This window comes from Neopsephotus bourkii, unplaced genomic scaffold (genome assembly GCF_033783945.1).
Source record: "Neopsephotus bourkii isolate Nb327-2 ecotype Australia unplaced genomic scaffold, CSIRO-AGI_Nbou_v1 NB_168, whole genome shotgun sequence".
Classification (NCBI taxonomy): Eukaryota; Metazoa; Chordata; class Aves; order Psittaciformes; family Psittacidae; genus Neopsephotus; species Neopsephotus bourkii.
In genome coordinates this window covers 17,408,030-17,435,397 of record NW_026900684.1, presented here as the reverse complement: position 1 = coordinate 17,435,397, position 27,368 = coordinate 17,408,030, and the positions used below count along the sequence as shown (strand labels likewise).

Below are 27,368 nucleotides of genomic sequence, written 5' to 3'. Positions count from 1 at the left end.
TACAGATCTTCATCAGGTTTAGTATTACAAAACAATTTTTTTTGTCTTGGATCAAGAGTTATCTGTGGATCCATGACTTGTGACTACCTAGAAACTAAAAACCACGTTCTTTTTTGCCAAGGTTAATATTAGTTACAAGTGCAGGACTATTGTGGTATTGGTTAACTGCTGGCAATGCCAATAACCTTGTTTGTAACTTTATGGAGGAGCTATTTCTGTGGTGTGGTGTTTGGTGTGTTTTTAAATTCTCTGTTAAGATACTGTTTTAGCATATGTAGGAGAGATGTTGGTATTTCATTATTCTTCTTTCTATCCACATCTTTCTCCAACAATTCCTCCTTTCAGTCCATAGCTTTTCTGCCTTCTGTAGGACAAAAAGTGATCACACTGTAAATTAAATGTAAAATTATCTTGAAGTGCTGGATAACTACTGAAATACTTGAAGAAAATGGAAGAGGGGGTAACAGTTCTTGGGATCATTGCATTTCTGTCATTTGAGCAATGCTTTGTATGAGTGACTTTGCATACTTTCTCTCAATATCTACTGAGGGTTAATGACTTAACAGTTGGTGGTATATGTCGCAAACTGGTGAGATTGGGTTAGTTCAGATCAGGCTGGTGGTAAGGATATTAGGGCAGAGGCATAAATACTGTGTAGGGCATAATATTGAAATAAGTCTACTAGTATCTTATCTGCTGTCTAGCTGTCCTCCTTTTTTCTTCTGTGGGTTAGGGAACCTGACTGTGTGCATCATTTAGGGAAAATTATGGTGTGTCAAGCGATGATTTAAAGGTAGTACTTGTAAACTGGAATATTATAATATTTTGGCTGTACTAATGTAGGAGTAAAATGGCCTAAATCCCCTGTAATTCAGTCCATCTACAAGAATAAAATATTGTGATAAAACTGTGCAAAAGGAAATAACCAGGAACAGATGGCAAGTGTAAACTAAGCAAGAGTGGAAGGGGCACACAAGGAAATGCCAAATAGGATGAGGGAGGAGAAGAGCCAAGGCAGTGACCGTGCTGGCTGATGCTGTGCTCATGAACCCGGGATCTACAGCAACTCGTCTGTCACCTGAGTACATGCTGAGTGATGGCTGTGGCAAATGCAGAATTTGGTGTAAAAATGAAGATCAAAGGAAGAGACTAGAAGGGTGAAATGGGAAAGCGTAGAGCCAGGGTGAGGTATGGGATGAATGAGTGATCCCCCTCCATAGCGTTTCTGTTCAGAGGGGAAGAATAACAATGATGTAAAAATCTTTGAGGGAAAACAGAAATACTAAAAATCATATTTGTCTAGTACAAAGGCAAGCTATTAGAAATATTCATAACTATACTGGAATGCAAATTGCTTACCACTTGGTCTCCTTCACACAAGAAGGACAGGATTTGATGCCAGCCATGATTTGATGAAATGCCATATTTTTCAATAGTAACTCAACAACTATGAGATTTGCACTTTTAAAAAGCAGAAGATAGAGGTAATTTATATCCAGAATTTGCCAAGATACTGCCCAAAGCATTACTTTGTGGTTTTTTTTTTAATGCTTAGGAAGTTCCTGAAGAGGAAAAGAAATTTTCTGGCATGCCATATTTTAGGGAGGGTAAATGGTGTAATCTAGATGATTATAGAGGTCTAATCTAGACTTTAGTTCTGGACAAAACTGATTTTAAGGGTTGATACAGAGATTGATCTATCATTGACTCTGGAATAAGAATCAGTGCTTATTAACATGAGTTTACAGAATACACATTCACTTAACTTAAACATTTGTTTGGGTTTTTTTATATGAAACTAAATCTGAGAATTTTACTTGACATAGTACAGCATTTTATGTGGCAGAAGGACTTTGCAGAATCACCATTAATCCCAAAACAACAGCATGCATGACACAGCTTCTTTTCAAATGGCAGTAGCAGACTGTTAGTGATTTGCACTGTCATAGACGGTGGCTAGGACAGGGTGAAGGATCATCAGCATGTCAGAACTGAGTTATGCCATACAATGTCACTTTTGGGGCGGTGGTTGTTTTTCAGAAGCAATAAAATAAAGACAAGGATTCCAATTCTTCATGTCCCAGCTGTGCTTCAGGTCCCTTTAGGGAGAAGGTGGTGGCTGCTGGCTGCAGAGCTGCATGGGCTAGAATAAGGTGGGGTGAGACTGCTGAGTCACCACTGACTGCCCACCAGCCTCACAGCAGTTAATGGTCTCAAAATAAATCTTTCCACCTTGTACTGTTAAAGAAAACATCCTCTGTTTTGGGCGTCTTCAGGTTACTGCTTTGCAAACTGCAGGAAGTCTGAGCATAACATCTTTGTTGGAAAGAAATTGCTAACAAGGCTGCTACCAGAAAATACTAACTTCCATTTTTTGAATTTTCTAAATTTCAGTCTTTCACTTTTTTCCTCTTGTCACTGCACTATTTTAAATCAATGTTCTAGAAAATTAGTTTACTGCCAGGAACTTGTGGAAAAGTTTTAAAGAAAAAGTTGTGAAATATGACCTTAAACTTTTTCAAACTTAATCATCTAAGCAGGGAAAATTATTTTACCCCCACTCACATATTAAATCCAATATTTGCAATAAATACTTTTGGAACAATGAATAGATCTTTTACTCTTTGAGGAAATTACTAATCAAGTCATACTCAGTAATGAATGAATACAGATAGCAGTAAATAGTTTTTCCTTTTATATTTTGACACAATCTCAGTTACTCAAAGCTGAACCCTCCTGTGTAAGTCAGCTGCTAGTGACACTTAGCTGTCATCCCAGAGGCTTGCGGTGTTTGTTTGCTGTCTTTAACCAAGCTATGCATGATACCACAGTAGTGAAATATTTGCAGGCAAAACAAACCTGATCATATTAAACATGTATTAAGTGGGAAGAAATTATGTATTTAAATAGATGAGGACAGGTAGGGTGTGATAGGGATAGGACAGATAGGGTGTGATATGAGATACAGTAGGATATTAATTCAATATTTTAAATAAGGTGGGGTAAGCTTTGCACAGACAAGGATCCACTTTCATGTGTGTTAAATATTTAAACTACACCCATAAGAGACATGCCACCTAAAGATCAGTGGATGCAATTACAACATTTATAGTCTCATCACCTAAGTCCTTTTTTTCAGTGTAAAGTTGACCAGGCACACGCAGGAGTTCATGTCTTTCACATACTGCAACCTCAGTATTCAAAAACAGAAGAAGCAGAGATCTTACTGCATCTTAATACCTTGACCAAGTAGTTACACATAACTTGTACCTACCTGAACTTGTTTGGTATAAGTATTGTGGTGTTCAATTTTTCAACCTCTCTCTCTTTTTTAAAAAAGAAAAAAAAAACTGTTTTCAAGTTGAATATTCCTGATGCAAGTGACTGTTAAAAGAACAGCACTGGCCATGGAGGAGGGTTCAATGGTGAGAGGTAGCCCCAAGTGACTGTTAAAAGAACAGCACTGGCCATGGAGGAGGGTTCAATGGTGAGAGGTAGCCCAAGGTACTAATCTTTGAAGATAGTGAACTGAAAGGCAATCTCAAAATAGTATTTTTCACTTCTCCAGTGCTTTTAATTTGAAAACCAAAAAGCATGCTACACAAACCATGCCCTCACTGGGCTGCAGTCACCTGTGGCAAATCCTTTGAGAGTCTTTTCAGCTGCTCTGTTCTCAAAGTTGGTCTGTCAGTCCTAGTCTAGTACCTCCCCAGCAGATGCCCTGTGCAAATCAGTGCACCATTACCAAACAGCAAATTGAAAACCAAACATTGCATAGGCATGAGCATCATATCCACCAAACCAGGGCAGTCCAGATTTATGGCTGCTGTTATATATAAAAACAACCACCCACCAAAAGAAATAAATACAAACCCACCAAACTTGGAACAGAAGTGGTTTTAAGTGCCACACAATACACAACTGAACAACTAGACAGAAACAGGAACTATTTTGAGAACTTTTAGGAGGGGAAAAGGCTTCTCTTGACGTGAGATGATTCTCATTGCAGAAGGTATTTAAATCAGCCCCTGATCTTACTATAGTCCTTCTCTTTTTTCTATTTCCTTCCCTTTGGTGATGTTTCCTTTCTGAAGACTATGTAGCAGAACACAACAAAAGCATTTGCTTCTCTGGCCTTTTGAGATGAATTCTATGTAAATCCAGTCCGTCCAATATCTGGAGGATAGTTAGCTTGTGCACTGCTTCATTTTAACCAGTTCTTTGCTGTTGTGACTTCATGATTCACCGTCACTGCATGTACATGGAAAAGAAAGAAACATAACCAGTGTCATGCTGTTGGGTTCATTTTCTCAGCAGGAAATAATATGCAAAAGTATCTCTGGAGTCCATGAGAATGTGTTATCAAAACAAATGTGTCAGCCATGCAGTGCTTCAAATGACCCCATCTGTGGTGCTAGATGCTGGCAGCACGGGCTGGTCTTGTTTCTCTGCTGGTTAGGTGCTACCTGGTGCCCTCTTTCTCCTGCTCACAGGTGAGGACTGAGCAATGAAACTGCCCTCTTTCCACATGGGAGGGTAGTATTTTACAGATGGAATTTTTTGTACTGAATCTGACTTTGTAACAGGTGAATTTTCTTCATCCCACTGGTTTCTGTAGAGCTAACCTGCTCCCTAGTGCTTTATTAATAATGTTTAGTTCATGCCAACATCCAAATGTGACTTTTTTATCAGATGATCAGATTTCAGTCAGCATTAACAGCAGGGTTTTAAACCACCTCTGAAGTTAAAAGGGCCACTCATAATCTTAGTATTTCACATGGGTTTGAAGTACCTTGACAAAATAAAGCCCAGCTAGGAGAAGAATATTTTTCTGTACTGACTTATTCCATATACAGAACATCTCCCCATAAGAAAGTCACACTTTTTCAGACAGAAAGATTAGGAGGGTGCCCAGCAGTGCCCAAGAAAAACCGAACTCCCTCAGGAGGTATGATAAAGCAAGGGGGGATTGGTTCAAGGTACTCAGCAGCCTACAAAGACTTGTGCTTTGAAGGGGACACACTGTGCTTCTGTTTTGCCAAGGGAGTAAAGGTCCCTGGAGAAGAGATTGGTCTTGCACCCACTTGTGCAGCACAGGAGTGTCAACCCCTGCCTGTGCCCACCTGCCAGCTCCTTCCTGCATGCACAGGATGGGAACTCCAGTGAGGCTGGGGAGATTTCGTGGCTTTCTGCTCAGGCACAAACAGGATTTTAGCACTAGGTTTCAAAGGCAAGATGAATATACACTTTTTTAATATATATTTAAAATAATATATGTATATATTTTTAACTTAGTTTATGTGCAAGGCGGATGACCTCAACCTACAAAGGAGCTCAGGCAGTCATATCTTGTCTCTTGTGCACAAATCTGCAGCCTTGATGCTCATGAGTACAAATTTTTGCCATAATAATAGTTTTCTTTCATTTTACTTCACTTTTCTCAAAAGAGCTGCTGCAAACAGCCATTTATTTGTATGTAGTTCTTATTCTGACATTTCTTACTCAGCTAAGAGTTCGGTCAGGAAAAGCAGATGATCTTGGTCTGATTAGGTTCAATTGCAGAAATGAGAATAAATTTTTGTGTTTACCATGAAATCCCACCATTTCAGATACCTTTTCTCTTTGAAAGGAAGCATGTTTCAAACTTTCATGTAAAATGAAATTTGAAAAAGTAGCTTTTGAGTTAAGAGAAACGCTTATCTTAGAAATATGTCACCACCACAGGATTCTGTTCTTTAAACCTTTTAAAAGTTTGTATTAAAAAGTCACTTACTCTGAAAAGTAGTTTTGGAACAAGTTGCATTCTGAAAATGTCAAAATGGCATTATTGAAATGTTTAGTCTTGGATGTTTTCAAAATGATATCAAAATCAATTCACAGTTCAAACATTTGGTTGTTGATGAACTCCCCCCAGCATATTTATGAGGCAGAAAAACAACACTCAGCCAGCTGTGTTCAGTGAGGCCTTGAGATGTTTCCCATGTTGAATATAATCAATAAAATCTAAAAGAGGAATTACCATAATTTAGGAAGAAATTTGCTCAAACAAAGGAGTCTTTCAGAATCTGAAATTGAACCTAATAATTTAGTACTTTGTATTCAACTAATATCCTTTGTCTGAGAAGCTCTGAGTATTTTAGAGATAAATCTCCTCTTTTTATTTGCATTTGATTGCCTTCTTACAACTCAGAAGCATAAATTTCTCTGCAGTCTGATCCTAAGATACCAGGCATAAGAAAATATGCTGAAATAATGTGTGTACCTTCACTCTGACTGAGGCATACTTATCTGAACAGGGCTGCTTTCTTGCATCAAGGCTTAAGCCTCAGTATAGTGCTTTGAAGTGACAATATCTCTATTTTACAGATGAGGAACTTCAGGCAGGATGTAGCCCAAAGTTACCTTTTACCAGTCAAGAGCAGAAACCTTGCCTTCTGATGGGGTTAATGCAAATACAGTGTAAAAGTGCTTTAGCAAGGATGGTATCTAAAATGTCAGTCAAGCTGGTACATCATGATGATTTTTTTTTTTCTGAAAAGGAACTGTTTAGTAGAAGTAAACAGTGCTCAGGGTGGTGTTGTGACTAAAAAGCCTTTATATATGACTAACTTCTGTGTTAACACATGACTGAAGCACACTTTGTCCTATACTCCCTACTATAGTTAGCGGTATGCTCAGCAAATCTGTTTTTAGAGAACAACTGTGCAGCTGCCTCTCCTTAATAATTCCCACACTCTGAGTTACCATTTAGGGGCTGGAAGGTAAGACCCAGATGGCTAGTGAATCCAGCATCTTTTCCAGCTGCTTAGGGTAAAATTACTGTGCTTGGTTGCATCTGGAACCTAGGATCTAAGTCTTGAAAAAATTAAATAATCCTCACACCCCATCAGTTTTCTCTTGCAATAGACATAAGCAGAAACCTTTTCAATACAAATAGGTGCAGTGGTGCAGCCCCATTCGGAAAGCTACCCTGAAACTGCAGCTTTGGAGTTGCAGGCTCTCCAGCAGTGGTGATTTAAAATCACTGCTATTCCATTCCTAATCAAGAAATCCCAGTTCTCCTCTCTTCTGAGTTACCGTGATAGTGTGCAGTGGGAGGTGCAGCTCTAATAGAGGCATGTTGAGCTGGTGCCATGGGAAGGGGAAGACTTGTGTTCTCCTCCTTCAAGCCCTGCTTGCTTCCAGCCTTGCCTGTTCGCATCTGTTGCTTCCACTGCACCAGGGATTTTCTTGGCACAAAGGATGGTCTAATTGTTTGTTGTTGTGACCTGGCACACAGCAGCTGCTTTACCCACTCCCCAGAATGCAGCTGCAACACAAGTGCAGGAAAGGGTGATGTACAGTCTCTTGCTTCCAGCTGGAACCAGAATTTTTAATTAGAGAAAATAGGAGCTTGAGAGGAGTTTAGGGGTTGTGGCCAAAATCCTGGGGAAACCAGCCAGAAAGTTTTTTAGTGTACAAGCTGTCAGGATTGTGGCTTTGCATCTCTCTGGGATCACTGTTTGGACCATGAGCCAGCTCTGGGGAAGGGCTGCATGGGGGCACTGGGAAGACCCTTTGGGTTTCTCTTTGGGTCAGACAAGCCCCTGTCCAGCAGGTCACAACTCCAGCCAAAACATCTGGCAGTGGTTCTTGGGGACCTACAGGTGCCCGGTAGCAGAAGGAGCTGGGTGTCCGTGCCAATGAGGAATGTCAAGGAAGCTATGCTGAATGCTTGTATTAACACCTTGAGAAGCTGTGACTAAAGTCTGATCAGGAAGTGAAACTCCATCTGTGCCATCTGGTTGTCTGTCTCGCACAGGTTTACAACCGCAAGATTATTTAGCCGTGCAATTTACAGGCAGAGACTGGTTTAGAAATAAGAGTGTCAAACCTTAGAAACTGAAATCAAAGTCTCTCTATAAAAACTTAAACTTAAATAGACCAAAGAATTTATCTGTATATAATTATATATTAAAAAAATATTATTTTGAAATGACATTGACTGTATTTCTTCAAATTATATAACAAAGTAAAAGTACCTTGGGTTGGCAATGGATTCTTTTTCTTCTTCTCTTACAGTAGGCAAGCATTCACAGTCAGCTGTAAGAGGGTAAGAAACAAGACTATGGTTATTCCTTGTGGTTCTCCCACATACATTTTAAGTTTGTGTCAGTTCTAGCATGCAGTCTCTCTAGAATGTAAAATTGTAAATGCTTTTCTGCACCTTTTTATCTGCAAAATAGTATGGTTCCTATAGCATAAATGATAAAGTTTAAACCTTCCTTCCACTTTATAGGTGCTGCAATAGTTTTTTTTTTTGTTATATATATTTCAGTTGTTTATGCACACCTATACAAATTAACTACTTCTGAGCACTGTTTCCTATAAACAGCCATGGGGAGGACTATTTGTTAACCTTCTACTGCTTATAGTTGCACCTATGCTTTATAGTCCAGCTGGGAATTTGGGGATGGGGTTTAGGGAACACTAGAAAAACCCCCTCACATATGTAAACTGTTTTCTCTCTTCTGTCCACAGAACTTTAAAAAGAATTAATTTACAACATGGGTTCTGTATGTACTATACTTCATGCCTCTAGTTCACTACTGCCACTTAGCACATGTTTTCTGCTAGAGCTTATGGACCACGAAGGTTAAAACCCTATTACATAGAGCACTCTGCTGATGCAAAGAAATGCTCCAAGGAGTTTTATGTCCTGAGAAACAAAGCATCCCTTAGGAGGTCAGGCCAATGAGCCGTTTGGATATAAGGCAAGAAACCAAGAATGATAAATAAATAAATAAATAAGTAAAGCAGCATTTCAGCATTTCCTGGGCAGTAAAAAGCTGTTAGCAGTTCAAAATCAGGCTTCTTAATTCACACCAAAGACCTGAGATTTCTGAGGAGAATCTTGAAGGAGGATGCAGGGCCCGTGGAGATTTTGACCGGGAGGTTTCAGTTGGGAGGAAAATGGGGGGAGGGAAGAAAAGATACTTCAAGTTAAGGAGCTGACGGTGCTGCTGGTGTTAGTTACCTGAGGTGCTAATTGCTTCATGGGCTGATAGATTTGCCAGAGGATGCAGATGATGAATGGTGCTGGCAGTAAAGAGCGGCTTGTGCTTCATGCAGTAGAGATGGAAAGCAAGGAAAAGGTCTTAAAGAGGGGAGGCATGCATTCATAGGATCCAGGCAGCAATTTTAAATAAATGGTGGTCTGAACTATGAGTAAATGCATCTACAATAGCACAATGTGGAGCACAGAAGTGTAGGAACTCTGAAGACTGAAAGGACTAGATGCTTCAAAGAAACTAGTGTTTAGTACTTAAAATGTGTTTAAAAATATAAATACTGTTCACAGCTATACATGTTTAATAGAAGTGTCTACTGGAAACTCAAAACATTTATGATATTCTATCATATGTTAAAAATAAGCTCCCACACAAACTAAAATATTACTCTCAAGAATTTTACCCCTGACATTTGTACTGCTATTTTAGTAGTAGGGAGCCAAGAACACAACTAAAAATGTTATAGGAAAAGCAGCGACACACATAGAAAATCAATGTAAGGTACTTTGCATGCATGGGATCTCCGTCAGCTAGAATGAGAAGGGTAATGGAGTAGAGGGGTTACCGTGTACCGTTTTTGTTCATGCTGTTCATCCATTTGTCAAGCTCTTCCATTTCTATCTCCATAACAGAGGGTGTGTCTTCTTCAAAAATAGGACTTGAAAGGAGGGAGAGGGGGGAAAGGCATTACACAAAAATGCTTAATTCAACAACTTACAACTTAGTTAATTTTGTATGAGCCTTTCATAATTCCAGACACACAAACTCTGGAAAGCTATCCTAACCTAGTAATCTGAGAAGATGTCAGCCCAGTGGGTGTGAATGAAATGGCTGCACATAGATGCAAAAGAGCAGTGGTGAGATGCCAGGCTTGGGCAGAGGCAGGGCTGGGTGGGAGACTGCATACACAGGGATTCAGGAGGTGCAGCCTAGGGTATGGCAGAGCCCAGGACCACTGCAGCTACTTGAGAACTGTCCCTTCTGTAAATAGATAACTGAAATAGTTTGATCTGCTGGAACATGTGGCAAAAGTCCTGTTGTTTGGAGTTTTGTCCTAGCTGTGACCATTGGCAGCAACTTCATAAGGAAAGGTCATGACTAGAGTAACTCTGCATTTATTTAAATGCTTCTGTTTAGCCTCTCTTTGCTGATCATTCCTGGAGTCACATGGTATTAAAAATATTTTTAGCACCCCAGCCCTCCCCTGTCAAGCCAATTTAATAACTTCCAGCGTCAGTGAGCTCCATCTTGCTAAACAGAAGGTACTAGTAAAAATTATCATTCTAAGAACCATGCAGCTTTTGGCTTGTTTTCCCAGCAGTGAAGGCATTGCTTCCATGGGAGCTGGGTGAGCCTTTCTACCTCGACTCAGAGTGAGAAGACAGACTTGAAAAACAGGGGAGCAAGACACAGAGCTTATTTTGAATAGTAAAAGCCTGTGCTGAGTCTGGGAACTTATCCCTTTTGCTTGTGGGGCACCTTGTATGTCTGGTGGTGTCTTGTGGCTGGTGGAGCTGGGAGTGCCCAGGGCAGGCACTGGGTGACTGCAGGCAGTGCTCACCTTGACCATCATAACTCCTGTTCTCCTGCTCTGGTCAAACACTTTCAGCTAGATAATGAAGTCACACTTCAGCCACCTCTAGAGATAGTTAACTGGAGTAATTGATGGCAAAAGGTAATGGGGTTTAGTGTACAGTTAAATTAAAACGGACAGTGAAGGAGCTGAAAATCGTAATACACTGTTATAGTAAAAATAAAAATGATCGTCATAAACTTTACCTTTTCACATTTTCACTTCCCAGCTCATCTGGAAAAGAAAAAACTCAGTGTTCATAGTTCTGCTTTTTGTATGTAAATTGTCCAGACTGCAAGCAAGCCTTGAATAGTGTCATGTAAAACAGGTTGCATTTTCAGAAGGCATAATAGTTATAGATGAAAGAAAAAACATCTCATCCTGTTTGTAATTATCAGAGGAACCCATTATTTTTAATCTTGAACATACTAAAAGCAGTGCTCAGTTTATTTAGCTCAGTCGTGCTGGGAGGAATCCAACTGTTAGCACTGCAGTGGGCAGATGCTCACTTCCCTGAGCAAAACAGATGTTATGAGAGAAATGGTATCCTGGAAGGAAACCGCTGCTGCAAAATTATTTACTTCAAGTGCTGGGACATTTTGCTGCAGACGACATGCAGGCAATCTGTCTCTGCCTGGAGACTGGGAGCTGCTCATGGAGAGAAGATGGGGGGACGGACTTGCATGGCAGATTAAAGCTCAGTTAGGCAAATGAAGCTGAACTAGCCAGATGCCAGCAAGGGATCCCAAGTTTCTTAAAACCCTATGACAAAGTAAAGATGGGGGGTGGAGAGGGAATAGTGTTACAACAATTATTCAGACAAATAATTTCCCCTCCAGGAATTAAGTGCTCTCAAAAAAGAATTAAGAACTCCACATAGGTTTCACATTGTATACTGTGTTAAATCGGCTTATTTTTAATTCATTGTTGCTGAGGTACTGCTGCCTCCCACTTGTTCCAGCACGTTCAGAGACTGCAGAGCCATCCCAGGGCGACAGAGCTCTCTGCCCCTGCTTTGAGGATGCTCAGAATCCCAGCTCTGAGCAAGCAGGCACAGGGCAACAGGTCTAAGGACCTGAAGGTTGTATCTGCTTTTCAGGTCATTCAGAAACAGGCAGGCAACTAGGTACCTGGTTGTGAATTCAGTTTGCTATGAGGGTATCCTGGGTTCAGCAACAGAGGGTAACCCGGTGATAAGGCAAGTGCAGGCTAAATATGCCCTGAAAAATGGACCTTAAATACATGTTGAACATATGTCACTGCAGGCTGAGGAGCTTATAGCTGCACTCTTATTCTGTAGAGACGCTGATATGACCATTTCAGGACTTCACTTACCAACTGTGTGGTTTTAATCCTCAGTTTGTTCTCTGTGGCTTGACACTCCATGCATCCAATTTCTTTGCTAACAGATGCAGGTACCTTCTGGAAGCACTGCTCACCCTATCATAGCACCCAGGCATTCTGACCATGGAATTCCTAACTCATATTGTGGTATGTTCATAGCTGCCACCACCCCACAGAAGCCCTTAAATATGTTCTTTAAAATGGTATTGTTTGTTCTTATTTTACCGATGCAGCTTTACCTTGTGGGCAATTTAGGCAATAGAAGCATTAAATTCACCTTGCATGAAGTTATCAAGTATAAAGACACAATAATTTTTTGTAGCCACATGGTTGCATTCATACACCATTCCTGGCATTGCCAGGAGCTGGAGCTTGGTGCTATGGCTCCCATGAGTGTGCAGTGTGAGCAGGAGCAGAACTAGCTCCTACCCAAGGAAGGATGTGTGCCTAGGTGCTGCTGGCTATTGGTAGATCCCTTTCCTATCTGTCAAACATGCAGCTACAACCAGAGAAGTGCATCCTAAATTTGGCATTCCAGGCCTCTAAATAACATTTTGTTAAGGTCAAGTGTGTCCTAAAAATATCGTTCTGATGCATGAGGAGACAAATTTACCTTGCTTAGACTTCTTCCTTTTATGATGTATTACAAAAAACATGATGAGCAAAATCAACAGGACCAGCAGCACGACAGGGACAACGTGTATCAAGATAGACTGTTCTGCTGCTTCTAGGCTGTCTTGATCATTTATGGTATCCAGTTCAATACTTGGAGTACTTCTTCCTTCAGAGCTGCTTTCAGTAGCGCCTGCAGTGCCAGGTACTGGCTCGTGGTCATCTGCATTTGAAGAATGTGTAGCAGGAGGCGTTACTGTAACAGTGGGTAATATTGGTGATCCATCTCCTGAACCATCATTTTCAAAGCCTGCCAAATATATGAGGACAACTTAGTATTTTGTGGATTTTATTAGCATTATCAGTGACTCAAAGAATATAGCTTTAATGTTTACTTTTCATTTGATGAAAAGTAAATATTTGATTTCTTAAAAAGAAATCAGCAGATGCTTCACAGACTTCATATTTGGAGTCTGGGGCATTAGATGTAAAATTAAATTGTAAGTTCATCACAAAATCTTACAGTCCTGACCACGTTCTTCACATGTTTTACTGGGACGTGTCAGAGTGTGTGGACTGTCTGCATGCAGCTGTCTTGCACCAATAGACTTTCTTTCCGTGCAGGTTGGCATCTGGTTTTGCTCTCACACAGGTCTTCTACTTCTCAGTAAACTACACAATTCTGCTTTGCTCCTCAGCCGTGGCATGTACAGCCACAACCTCTTTCATCCTTCCCCTTACCCAAGGAGTTAGTACTCTCTTCAGAGAGAACATTATCTCTGGTTCACCAATTCCCCCAGCTCACTCATATCCCTGGTTCTTAAATTTAAATTGTTTCACTGTGAAAAACAGAACTGGTGAAAAGAAGTCTGAAGCCTGCAGAAGCTGTTGACTTTCATTTCTGCATGGACGTGAAAAGGTGGCAGTAACATGGGGACTTTACTGGATACAGGTGCAATTAACTCTTCCTCTGTCCAATTCTGTGGGCTGGCTGAAGGAGTATAAGGTAAAGAGTCAGTGCTGGTTATGCTTCAGAGATGCTAAGACTGGAGGTTTTGAACCTTGATTTGGGTTTTGGTCTTGTTTACCATGTATTTTGCAAGAAAAATAGCTAAAATTTGCTATATTAGTAATAGTGAAACAAGCCTTTTTTTGAGGCTAATTAAAAGTCTGCTGACTGTCACGGAATTTAAAGTTCAAAACAAGTACAGCAAATTCTGGGCTGATACTGTAATCTATACTGATGCTAAAAATCCTGTTGTAGCCAGAAGTGCAGGAGTCAGTCTTTAGGTAAATTACACAAGCATGTTTCCAAATGCAAAGCCTTCAGTAATTTTATTAGCATGAAATTAAATGAGGATTTTTTGTTATCTGCCCTTTCAGACACAATGCTGGTGTGTTGCATCTCTCATTTTATGCAATAAAGCAGGATGGGATTTCATGACTTTTGCAATGACCTGTTTCTCCCTGTTCTCATAAAATGCTGGGCAGACGTAGTTTCCACTAGAGTTAGCAAGAGCTTAAGGTTTTCAGCATTTCAGTGCTGGCATTTTCAGTCTCACAGGACTGGAACCAACAGTACTTAGCATTTTAAATGCTTTTGTAAACACATTAATCTTCATAATGGCCCTGAGAGATGAGCAGTTATCTCCATTTTACAAATGAGAAATCAGAAGGACATGGATGCTGTCCTTCTCAGGGATGCCAACTGAAAGAGAAAAACTGGGATTAGAGTGCTAGCTCTTGCTTAATCCACTCTGCAGCATCTCCTCTCCTGACAGATTTGTCTGAAAGAGGAGATGAGTATCTCATGAGATCATATTCCAGGAAACCCAATTTCAAATGAATAAAAATTATTTGAGTATGATAGCAATAATTTATCTAGATTTTTAAGTCATGCTTATCACTCAGGCACGTGATTGTTTCATCCTTTCCTAAAAGCTAGGAAAGGATTTTAATACTTAATAAATAATACCTAATGTTTGAACATAGTTTTTAATACTGCAACTGTCACAAGACTCTTTCACCATAATACAGCAATGAAAATGTCAGGTGTGCAGTGGCAAAGCACTTCATATCAGTAATCTGTCATTTTCTTCTGTATTTAGTATTTCAGTAAAGAGCAAAACATAATTTCTGCCTCCCTTGCAGGTAATGACCCTTTTACGTGTGTGCTTCTCCACCTCTTCCCATGATTTGATGGCAGTCCTTAATCCTACTCCAGAGGATGGGAGGGAGCGCTCCTCTCCATTATTAGTTTGGCCACTTGACTTTTCTTTCCTAGGGTAGTTTATAGTCCCCAGTGCCTGCAGCTGCTCTGTTTCTATTGCTGTTGCATGGACCAGGGAGATATTATTAGAGATGTCCACACCACAACCATGGCATGATGGACCACCGCAGCCCTACCAAACTGCATCAATGACCTTGCTTCATTTTCCTTCTTTAGCCGTTGCCCTTGAAACCTGTTGTCTGCTGCATTTGATACACTGACAAATCCATTGCTTAAAATCATACAAATGGGAAAGTTTGTGGGGGAAATACCTTTATTTTTCATTTACTCTTAGAGCTAAAATGGATTTTTCAAATGTCTAAAGTGTGGTGTGACTTGAAAGCAAAAGCAACCAGTCGCACCTCATTAACTTCAGTGCTGAACTTTCGGCTGCAGTATATGCTGCGTTTGATTTCCAAGAGAGGCTTTTCCAGTGTTTCTGGTACTTTCTATTTGCCTGGGTTTGGGCTGTGAAGCAGATTTCAAATAATTTGTCTTTGTGTGAAATAGAATTATCTTTTCTAGTCTCTAGGCAAAGAAAAAGGCAAATCACAGGGAGTGACCTTGCTGCCACGTATTTTTCACTTTGCGTAATTTCAGGAGCAAAACAGCATCTCTTCTGTGAACACCATTTCCTCTTACAGAGATCTTTTCTGCAAGTGAATTAAATAAGTCTTTCAGCAGAAGGGCAGCCAATTGCACAATGTCCTTGCAAGGATATTGCTGTTATTTCCTGCTTTTCACCTGCTGCCTCAACACACCTCCCTCTAGCTCTTTCGCCTGTCACTCCCAAGCCTGCCTTTCAAAGGAAACAGAGGGAGTTGAGTCTACCCAGCTTTACAGATTGCAGTCCAGACAATTGCATCTCAAACAAACAATCAGTATTTCTGCTGTTGCAGCATTTCTTCCTCTGAGGTTTGTGCCATAGCACTCAGAGGTGGCGATATGTGCTACCTGCTGAAGTAAGCAGGCAAACAGGTTTCTGATTTCAGCTGGATGGGAGGCAAGGCAAAATAGCCAGCAGTCAGCACATTTGATTCTGTGTAAAATCATCAGTCTCCCTGCTGCCTCCTCATCAGACTCGAGGAAAGAGACTCTATAGGGAATCTTTTAAATCACACTATAGTACCTCCTTATAGAAAAAAGAAAGGATGGTATAGAGAAAAATCAAGAGCTAAGTCAATGGTATAGTCAAGCTTACCAGTTTGAAAGATTTTTTGTTTCTCCTATAAGCTATAAAAGTGCAGTGAAAGGAAGGCTCACAAGATGGTGACAAAACAGAAAAGGCTATAAAGCTGTGTATGTAAAGTTACCACGTCCTGTATCACTCTGTTCCATACACACATCCCTCTGGTGGTATCAGTCATACCACTTGACGTGGTCTGTATGATCCTCTTTCCTTATTGTTTGACTCACCTCTGCTCTGTTCCTCTCCCTACATTTCTTGCTGTAAGAAAGGCTGTTCTTGCCGTAGCCAGGGCTTGCCCAGCTGCTTGTTGCTGCAGGTCCTGCATGTCAGTCTGGCTAGAAGAGGAATCCTTAAAAGCCTGCAGGCTAGCTGTCGGGTGTGTACGCCCTTCTGATGAGGAGCACAAACATTTCAGGATGGCTAATCTTAGACAAGATCCTATTAAAATGCGGTGCTTAGAAAGTGTTATCTAGGTATGAGCTGAAAGAGGAAACAACTGTTTAAGCTCACTTACAGATGATGGAAACTGCTTTCTCCTCACTATACTGCCATCCAGCTGAAGTGATGTCTTAAATGCCAGTGTTGAAAATTCAGTTATGTGTCTTAGAGTCAAACTGTGAACCTGTAGTCTCATTTCTCACCCCCAGTACTAGAGGTTTTCCATATAAATTTATGCATTTAGTCGCATCTACTTAATCTTGTGGCCTTCTAGCTCTGCATCAGTGATACCCGTGTGACTTCACAGTGATGCAGATCTTTCAGTGCTCCTTACTCTCAGGAGGACCCTGAAATTAAAGATTCAAAAGCTCCAGAGGCTCCCCAGCTATCACAAAATCTCTTGAAGGAAAATAGACTGGTGTCACTGACTGAAATTTAGTATACAACCTTGCTGATGTAAGGGAGAGATTTTCTGAAGTATCCCTGAAGCACTTGAATAAAACACAGTGGAAGCTTGTGTGTGTAGATAAAAGGGAGAAATAGGAGTAAATATGTACAAGGAATTGATGTGTTCAGTAGAAAGGGGTTTAAATCTGCTTTTAGAGGCCTGCACTTTGGAAAGAGATGTAGCAAATCCTTATTTGTCATGTTGTTGCATTGTTAGAAGCAAGGTGACTCTGATGGGTACTCTAGGGGTAAGAGGTCAAAAATATCACTCCCTAAGAGACCTTGGCTTCATAAGGAACTTAACCTAAAGGGCACTTCTCTACTGAAGACAGACAGAATGGCTGCCTGTGCTTATGGTAAAAGCTTCTGAAAGTCTGGATCTTTGATAGCAATGTTTCTTTGAACAACAGCTCTAAACGACAGCTCAGAGGCACAGCCAAAATAAAGCACTACCTGCAACCATCCCAGCTCTTCCACTTAACAATCTCACACGTTTTGCTGCTCCTCTCCTGCATGTTTTTTTGCTCCTTATGTCAGACCACTTATGCCGCAATTTTCTGCATGTTTCACCAAACACTGCAGGACATGGCATACCCTGGGAAATGGCTGTAGGGTCACATCCTTTTCCTGTAAGCTATAGTAAGGGCCTGAATACTTGTTCCTAGGGTCAGAACATACCTTGGTAGACTTTTAGGGCTGCTGTGAGGCTGAGCAGTGAACACCATCACCTGGAGCTGAGACCTCAGGCATGTTCTAAGAGCTGCTGGCTTAGAGTAATTATAGCATAGCCGGGAGAAAACCCATCTGTTAATCATAATCCAAATGGCAAGGCTAGGGTTTTACAAGGCTCCAGCATGGTATACGAACAGGACTTATAAAGACTTCAATCTGTCTATGCTGCAAGATTTAATCATACAAAATAGGCAATAAGGGTAAGTGGCTTCTAGACAGCAGACTGCTTTAAAGTTGAGGGCTGTGCCTGGGACTGGAAGAAGAAGGAATAAAGCTGTTTTAAAGGTCCTGCCCTGTTGATTCGTAAATGAGGAGGGGTGAGAGCAAAGGATCCCTCTGGGAGGCTGCCCTCAGCAGGGGGACTCCAAATCCACCAGTGCCTGTGGGATACATAAACTTCTATATAAACTCTTTCCCCCTCCAGTTCAATTTTCCCCCCTCAAAGCCCAAGTTCACAATTTCACCCCTCCCACTCTTGCAGTCAGCGTAAGCCCCAGGTACTTTCAGGAGCTGGTTGCACAACCGAGAACTGCCTTTGTATGGGGGGAAGTGACACTGCTCTTCTCCTGATGGGTGCTCTCCTCCCTTTCCCCAGCAGCTGGGGACTGACTTGGGAGAGCCTAGGCTTGACAGGGCTCAGGGAGAGCTCTGTCAGGACTGACTCACTTTCATGGAGGAGCCATTTCAAAATCAGCTAGATCTTATGGGTGGACCTACCAGTAGGAAGCCTCTAAAGGCAGTGGGTTGGGGCACCTGGTATGTGGTATCTGCCCAGTGTTTTATGCAGCCTTGAATGCCCATTGTAAAGAAGGGCAAGGGGGGTCCAGTTGTGGGCTGGGGGAGTTGAGGACTAAGGTGTTCCTCTTCCCAGTGGAGATGGGGTGAAGTACTAGTGATCAGTACACTGCAAATGAGCAAAGGAAGCCAGAACCTGATCACTCCGCATTGCCCCTCTGTTCCCCTGGGACCTCCAGTTTGCTCTGTCCATGGCAGGATTTTTTCCTCATACCACTTTGATTCTGAGCTACATTCAGTGCTTGCAGAGTATTCTCCTAACATGTCTGTAATGCAGCAGGGCTGTAGTCATGCAGACAAGACCAAGCCATTTCATACCTCATTTAGCTCACCTTATAGCTAAGCAAGAATCCTAAAGCTGACTGCAAGCAGCTCAGCATCACACCTGGAGCCAGCAGCACAGTTTTACACCCTGCTTATGTTACTGGTTTTCAGGCAAAACTACCCATACCAAACCACCTATTTCACCAATGCATTTTAAACCCTTAACAGAGGAAGTCCAGCGATAGCTGAGAATGATCCTCTCCTCTCCCTGGTTTCTGGAGAGCTCTCACTCGCTGCAGCAGCATAGAGGCAGCAAACACTTGTAGTCCATGCTGAGGCACTAAGGCAGTGATTTGCTTGACACCAAAAGGCATATAAACACCACCTGGCAAGGTTTTACTAAAAGAGCTGCCTGTCTTGTTCAGTCACTGGCTGCCAAAATGCCAGCGGAACAAACTACCCCTGCAAGCAGCTGAGAGCCTCTGCAATGACACCCCAATGCTTCAGCATTTTATTGCAAGCGGCTTTCCCATTCATGGTTCTTCCCTTCAGAAGGTCAGTACCTAAACCCACAGTGCTCACCACTTTGTTCTGGGGCCGAGAATTCAAAGTATTTACCTCCAGAACCAGCTGATCTTTCGTTAAACCGGTTTCAGTGCACTGTGAGCATGGAAAGCGGCAGACAGTTTTTGAATGGAATCCATACTCTGTTCTTCACTTTGCTATTAAATGCTGATAGTATGGGTGTGAGGTTAAACAAGTACAACAAATAATTAAAATTAGAACCAAAATGCAGGGTAGGCCAGCACGGAAATTCAGGTTCCCTACACACCCGAAATTTAGGAAACGTGGGAATTGTAGGATTTGGTCGCTGCTGTTCGGGGTTAGATCTAAGGGGAAAAAGTCAAAGCTTGGAAAGAGTCAGGGACCTGAAAACAGAGCAGGCAAATACAGCGAAAAGCAGCAGAGAGCAAGTCCCCACAGATCTCTCTCATGCTCAGTTTGGAGGGTGTTGCCCTCCAACTCGGTCCCAGCACTGCAGGCACGAAACACGGTCCCACCTCAGAGGAAAAAGGTGCTTCCTTACTCACCATTCCCAGCAGATCCTCCAGCCAGTGACAGGGCAGAAAGCAGGACGATGAGGTTTTGCTTTCGCATGTTACCTTGGCGGTGCTCCCACCCGAGGGGCGCTTCGGCTGGCTCCCTGCTTCACCCAAACATTTACATTTCCTGTTTCCTGCCGGGGTGCATCTGAGCTGCATTTCTTGAGGAGATGGACTCTCTTTGATGGGTTTTAGGAAGTGATGTAATTCCGTCTGGGCCTGTCAAGCAAGCAATGATTGCAACAGAAAGGAGGAGGAAAAAAAAGTTGCTCTTCAAGCACTCCCTCGCTGAAGCACCTTCATGCTGTAGGTGAGCACACTCCTACTCTCCTCTACTTCCTTGACTCCTGATTTTACTACCATCTATCTTCATCTTCATGCAGTGTCATGGGGACAAACATCACACAAATATAAGTCAGACAGAAATTTCATATATGTGTGTTAACAAGAAGGTTTTGGATTGCTTTTCAGGGTGACTGAGCAAGCAAATTTCAACAGTGCCTTGGTTTTCAAGCTTTAATTCTCACCCAGTGTGGTGGGACACTGTGCATTGATGACTCCAACAGGCAGCCCCTGAGTGGAGCTGTCTCCAGCAAATGTGAAAAATGTCTGGTTTGCTCAGCAGCCTGCAGCTGAGTATTTTGGGGTGGTCTGAGCCAGGAAAGAGGAAAAAGCAGAAAACCACAAAATTTGTTAATAGCAGGTGGCTTAGCTGGAGAGCACTTAGACACCAGTCTGATGCTGGGTATAGATGACAGGCAATAGAGGGTCTCAAGCCCAACCAAGATGCAGTGGCTGGGGCGAGGGTCCACAGTGCTATGGTAGATGGAGGTCATGAGGTAACTCCCGCCTCCCTTTTTGCCTTCTCTTCATTTCACTTCCCCCCCCCCATCAACCTCTGGCTGGGTGTGTGGACCGTAGGGCTGTGCCCCACCCCATGCTACCCCATCCTCTGTCCCCACTGTCCTACAACTTCCCACCCAGAAACACATGACGGTTGACCAAGGACTTCCACACATTGCCTGTCACTGGATAAGAGCAATGGAGGAGCTCACCATTAAACCTAACATTTTCAACCTTTTTGTTATAGGGGGTGGGCCTAGCCAGGGCTCAGAATTTGGACCTTAATCTAAACTATACTTTTTCCCAAGCAGGCAGAGTGGTTGGACCATAGGTTTGCTTTTTTCCATTGTACAAATAAGTGCTAGGTCTAAAATTCATCCCAAATTTGATCCATTTTAAATACTTCTATAAAATATTCTAGTAATAACTTAAGGAACAAGAGACGTATGCTCCCTGTGTAGCAGTTTCATGGTACTTCCCCTAGACATTAGTCTGTGTCAAAATCTGATTTCTGGTAATTTAGTTGAAGCTGGCATTGGTGAATCTTTCTGTTCAGATTGGTGGGCTCTGCCGAAGTGACCAATTGCTGCTCTTCTCCAGCTAATTTTCCTTAACACACTGATGCTTTTATAGATCATCAGTTATAGTTTCTTAGCTTGAGTAGCTGGGAAATACATCAGTGATTCATTTAATGACCAGCTTATTAATAGATTTTAAACAGTTGAATAATTCAGCTAACTAAAAATATGAACGGTTGGCAATGCACGTTTATGCATTTTCTGTGGGGGAAAAAGCAAAGCAAAATCAAAGTTACAACACTGCAGCTACAAGAAGACAGAGAGGAGCTCTGAGTTACGAAACTGCTGACTCACTAATTAAATATTTCCTGGAGATATTCTTTAATACAATGTCATAACCATACATGATAACACTTAATAGAAGTGTCAGAGGTGAGACTCGCAAATGCTTTCAAGGTTTTCCCATTTAAAAATGGCAGAAGTTCCAAGTATTAGTAACAGTGTCTAATTAATATAGATGCTTTCAGTTATGAAAGTCCAGAAATAGAGGCTACCCAGGCATCTCATATGTGCTCAGCGGCACAGTGGCTTTGTCTAAGCAGGTGATAGGAAAACTGTAACCAGCCAGAGAGCCAGCAAGGGCAGAGTGTGCTTTCAAGTGACTCAGGTCCAAAGGCTGTTACTGTTGTCCAGCCTCAGCTTTTCTTTGACTTTAGTCAATGGTGTAAAGAATGTGCTATACTTCTTTCTGTTTCTTACCCATCCCTTTCCCAAGCTTGCCACTTTCAGTCTTTCTAAATACTACATGAGCTCCAAACATTCTCTCCCATTTATTCTGCTCTGCATATTCGGGTATTTTGTCCCATTCTGTAGACTTGGCCCAGGTCACTCATCCTTTACTAGAACATAAACCTAGACAGAAAGACTGGAAGGGAAAAGAGGAAAGGATATAGTCTTGTACATTGAAAATATGATATAAAAATTTAGCAAAGATACAAACCAAAACCAGTTCCTTTCCCCTTTCCAAAACCTGATTCTTTCCAGTCTTGTCTGCATAGGCTGTAGCATTTCCCACCTGGATCTCCATCAACTATTTTTGACACACGTTTGGGTAACAACTCATTGCTGACCCTTGAAATCAAGATAGCCACCCCCTGGTGTGTACCAAATTAATGACTTCTTAGGCAAATTAAAGTTCAGGAAGCATGCCTTTGTGCTACATTACGTTTTCATTAAGACTTCCAAGTGATACAAAAGCAGCCTGGCAGGCTTTTGACTATTTTAATTTTTAAAAATGTAGAGAAAGAGGAACGAGATATTTTGGATGCGGACAAGCCACAGTGTCACAGAGGGCTGGCACCTCAGTCCATCCACACCACCATTATGGTTGTGCTGCCCTGAAGCACTCCCAGCTGGCTCCCTTTTGCCTGCCTGGGAAGCAAGGTTAGTACCTTTGCCTCTCTTCACTGTAGAAATATGGAACCCAAATGCTACCATGACAACCTTGCTGCAAACAACCTTGTGCATTTGGAAAACCAGGTGGCTTCAGCCACAGATGATTCTGTAAGATGGGTAGATTGTACCTGATAATTTCATAGGCCTTAGTTTATTTACTAGTATCCACAATGTAGCTTAGCAAATGGAAATGTCTTTTCACAGGTAAGACAGCCTAAGTTTCCTGGGTGCTTTCAGCATACGTTACCCAGCTGTGCATGCTTTCAGTACTGTTTCATCGATTTTTATGTTATAAAGGGCATCTCTGACCACCTAGCTAGGCTGTTCGCTAAAGTTCTTCCCTAACCAGAGAAGGGTTTGCATCACTGAGATTACAGGATGTCACCAGTGTGGCATTTTCAGAAAAACAAATGTTTTGTAACACTGCAGCCTCTTGGCTCACACATTTCTTGTTCCTTCTTCCTATGAAAACTACAACAACAACAACAGCTAAACCTTTGAGAGTGATGGAGCAAGTTGCTGGTTATAGGGCTTGTATTACAAACTTCTGCAAGCGCAGCTTGTCTGCCACAGATGTCAGTAGCTAATGTGCTGGCTCTCTCAAGTAGAGGCAGAAGCTAGCACCAGTCGAGTTCTGCTAGTCCCTTAATGACTTATTTCTGCCTCTGACATATGCTGGGAAAGGACAGATAAACTTTTCTCACAGGTCACTGTGAAAGAACAGGAAATTGCACTGCACTACAATTTCACTGCGATGTAATAAATAAATAAATGCCCCAAAGCAAAGGAGGGTCCACAGGGATCTTCTCAAGCCAGCCCAAGCATCAGCTGCAATGGTGCTTCTGCAGACGCCAGCTAAGTAAGAGCTCCAGAATCAAGGCTAAAATTCACAGCACCAGTGTGTAGAAACCTCATGTGGATCTCAAACGACATCCATGGTTGCACTTGTTTCAAAGTAAGCTTTTCCTGGGTGAGTTGCATTGCATAAGGTAAAGCTCTCTCTTCAGTGAACTCTCAATTATGGATTATAGGAAAAGAGAAGTTACATTTTATTTCAGCTGCAGAGGTAGTCAAGAAAAAGTTGTACCTTTCTGAAACCAATGCCACCAGTGTGAATTAGAACAATGCTTAGAACAATGAAATATTGTCCCTAACTGGGTGTCATAACATAACTAAAATGAGAGCTACAATAAAAGCATAAGCCCCCATACCTGCCAGATTTAAGTACCTTTTTGCCTAACTGGACTTATAAATTCCTGCTTTCTGTCATTGTCTTTTACTTTATTTTCTTCTTTACACACAACACAGGCTGTTAAATCACAGCTAAAATATTTTTGAGACTTAAATAGGAACAGAAAGAAAACACAAAACTGTACTTGAAGATATCCAGATATTTGTATCTAAGTTTCCTTTACCAAAATGAAAAATGGATTCAAAGAGAGACTCCTCTGAAATGAAAAAGGCCACAGGGTGTAACTAGGGTGCTGGCAGACTTACACTGAAGTGTAGCTGGACACTTAGTTTCTATTTGTTTTACTGGAGTGTGGTACATGGATTACACATTTTGCACATGCTTCTTTGCAGAGCAGCACAGGGAATTATTAGCTAAAGATCTGTCTCATTCTTTGAAAATAATTATGTAAACGTCATATTACAATGCTTAGGTTCTAAACTGGAATTAGGGATGGAAATTATTTGCATATAAGTTTTCTGCAGGGTTGCAATGTACACCAAACTTGTTCTGTACATGCATATTTAGTGTAAATAGTCCAAGATAGTCTAATTTAAGGAACAAGTGGTTCATCAGGGCACTGCAGTTCTGTTGACAGGAGAGGGTACCTTCCACTCCGCATCAGAGATTTGGGAACATGTCTGACCAGAATTAGACCCCAAAAGTGCAGAGTCATGTAATAAGCTAGGAGGAATTAATTGCCTGAAATGCCTTGCAGTGGGATGCGAGTATGCTCAAATGCCCGCTCAGAACAGGAGCTGACTGCAGTCTCCAGTATCTGGAACAAAGCCTTTTCGTGTGGAAATGACTGGGCAGGCACAGGAGGGGAGCAGACCTTTTCGTACAAGCAGATACAGGATGGACAATAGAAGTGTAATGCTAAAAAGAGTATCTCCAATTTGGAAAAATGCTTCAGAGAATGGAAATTTTGTGTGAATGCTCCTGGGAACAAGAGAAGTAACACTGCCCAGGTGCCTGGTGCAAGGATCAGAGCCTTGTCTGGCCACAGGCTTTCATGTGCCAGCGCAGTTAATACGTGTGCAGTCAGCAACTCAGATAGAGGGAAAGCTGTCAGCTGGTGAATTACCTTTACATGAAACATCACTGCTGTGTGTCCTACATGGAGGTGCCTACTCATTAGTTGTTCCTTTCAAGTCAATGTTGGCTTAAGATCTGGCCTGAAAGAAACCCACAGTGCTCTATAGAAATTGAAACATTTCTTTTAAGCAGATAATAAAAAGTGAGATTGATGAAGAAAAGGACTGAAAACCAAACATAAATCTGTCTCGGGTGTAATAATTAGTGAACTTAGTAAAATAAAGAGTAGAGAAACAAGGTACTTGAGGGAAAGTAAACTGGCTTTTTTAAACCCTCCTTACTTTTATTTCTAGGGTGCTTCAGCTGACTGTTTGAAGGTATTTTCTCAGCTGTAAACAATTCATAGGAAGATAATAAAATCTGAAAAACACATTCTTTCGGTAATACTCGACTATAAAAAACCCACCAGCATATCCAAACTGTAATGTGAGTACTTGGATTTTTCCAGCCACACCTTAAGTATCTGAAGATAAACTTTGATGTCCTAAAATAAAGCTGCTTAAATGTTGCTTGATGCTTTTTTAGGCTGTGGCAGTTCTCATTTGATCCTCCCATATAAGTCCCTTTCTCTATTCTTGAATTAAAATGTTCTCTTTGCATATTTTCACTGTAATTATTGAAGTTTACTTCAGAAATAGTTAATATAGAGTACAGACTCTAAAGAATTATTAAAGATGAGCTTTTTTAAAGCTACTCAGATACCTTAAGATGCAAATAAGCACTAACTACATAACTACTAGTATGGATATCTGATCTGGGGTGAGTTTTGTTCCTAGATACTTTGAAAAGTGTATTTTCCTTGCTGGCCATTTAAATAGCTTTAAAGGATCTAACCCAAGTGCCCAGTTCTAGTCCAGTGTTGTATGCCACCCTTTAAAATCATGGAGGTTGCCTCCAGTCCTGTCCTAATCCAGCTCTGCAGAAGTCATGCACATATTTAAGCATGTAAATACTCCCAGTAGAACTGAAGAAACAGTGACGCGCTGAAAACCAGACAAATATTAAAGGAAAAAAGTGTGATAGTCTGTAGAGAGACCGTGTTCATAATGTGTATTCAAACAAGAGGCTAAATTAAGGCTGTTTGCATGGCTTTCAGCCTGCATTTCCAGCATGTGCTTTTTTAACTACAGGCTCCTGTACAGAAAGTTGTTGATGCTCCTGAAGGCACTTTGCCTGCTGTTCTATGCCAGTGGAAACTAGGGCTGAGGCAATGAAGCATAGATGGTTGTTTTAAAATAGATCTAGACGTATTTCTGAAACACAATTAAAGAAAATGCAATTAAAGTATTTTCTATGGTGCTATGTTGTTAATACTGGTTTGACCACCACAGATGCTAATATGGGATATGTCTCTTTGTCAGTGTGACTGTACTAAGCACAGTGATAGCTAACTCTATGAGTTTTCTACAGTCTTTGCAATACCATGGACACTATTTCAGGAATTTGAAACTTCTGCCTGATATCTGAAATCATTCAGATACCACACTGAAACCTGAGAAATCATGTACCTGCACCCTCATTTTCAGTAGGCAGTGTGAGCAGCATCTAGCCCACAGTTCTTATCTCTCTGAAAACAGTGCCCTGTCCCAACATGTAGTGTATTCAGCCACTGACAGGTCTTCATGGAGGTGATAACATTTTTTGTGTGATATTAATCCAAAATGCCACCATTTACAACCCACAGAGGGATATGCTGGGCTATGTGGCAGGAAGCCCCACTTCTCAGCACCCTGTGTTTAAATCAAACTTTCAACTTAGTAGAGCTGACTGTAGTGCTGCAAAGCTACCCCAGAGAAAAATGGTGATCAGAAATTGTGCCTTGTGGCTTTTCTGCTACTTTTATGTTTGGTTTCTCTCTGAGATATGCTTTTCTTCATTCCCCATGAGAAACAATGCCATTTTATTAGATGGTTAAAGTAAGTTTATGTGTTTATTCACTTAATTTTGTCTGACTATACATAACAGCTTTGTATTTAAGTAGCAATATAGCTGTCACTTAGTAAAGCCTTAAAACTGTATGTTGTACAAGTGCTGAGCTTGCAAAATGTCACTTACCAAAACCTCATGAATTTGTATAAATTGTAGAAATGTTGAGTTTGCCAAAATACAAGCAACTGTCTATGTGTTTTTCAGCCTGCTTGATTCTGGCATGGGGAGAAATCCTTTCAAAACAGCTGGGTTAGATGAGCTGAAGCTGTTTTTTAGGTGAATCCATGTTTTGAGCAGTATCTGTGATAGCAGTGCAAGTCAGCCTACCTTATTAGGTATCTCTCATTTGCTTGCTGTAGAGAGCTGCAACAGTGAAAGACACTTCAGTATGGGCTAGCAGCCCAGTTGCATATCCTAATAGCAGAATAACAAACGATACCCTTTGATTCCTATGCCTCCTTTTCTGTGTACCTATCCA

At 41.4% G+C, this 27,368-nt stretch overlaps 1 protein-coding gene and 1 long non-coding RNA gene across 3 annotated transcripts; one reads left to right on the top strand and one right to left on the bottom strand.

The window, feature by feature from the left end:
- Positions 1–3,550: 3,550 nt before the first annotated feature.
- On the bottom strand, positions 3,551–20,009 carry TMEM154 (transmembrane protein 154). 2 transcript variants are annotated; one of them, XM_061373979.1, is made up of 7 exons: positions 19,805–20,009; positions 12,581–12,889; positions 10,830–10,857; positions 9,623–9,708; positions 9,017–9,136; positions 8,022–8,082; positions 3,551–4,251 (listed from the first exon to the last, which is right to left on the bottom strand). In XM_061373979.1, the coding sequence occupies exons 1-7, from the start codon at positions 19,869–19,871 to the stop codon at positions 4,236–4,238; spliced, it is 687 nt and encodes a 228-aa protein (XP_061229963.1). In that variant the 5' UTR covers positions 19,872–20,009; the 3' UTR covers positions 3,551–4,235. The 2 variants fall into 2 exon arrangements, with proteins under 2 accessions (XP_061229963.1, XP_061229973.1); XM_061373989.1 differs by lacking the exon at positions 9,017–9,136 and having other exon boundaries at positions 19,805–20,001.
- On the top strand, positions 20,009–26,752 carry LOC133223363 (uncharacterized). The gene is made up of 3 exons (XR_009728536.1): positions 20,009–20,126; positions 25,255–25,387; positions 26,092–26,752. It is a non-coding gene; the product is annotated as an uncharacterized LOC133223363 (long non-coding RNA).
- The last annotated feature ends 616 nt before the right edge of the window (positions 26,753–27,368 follow it).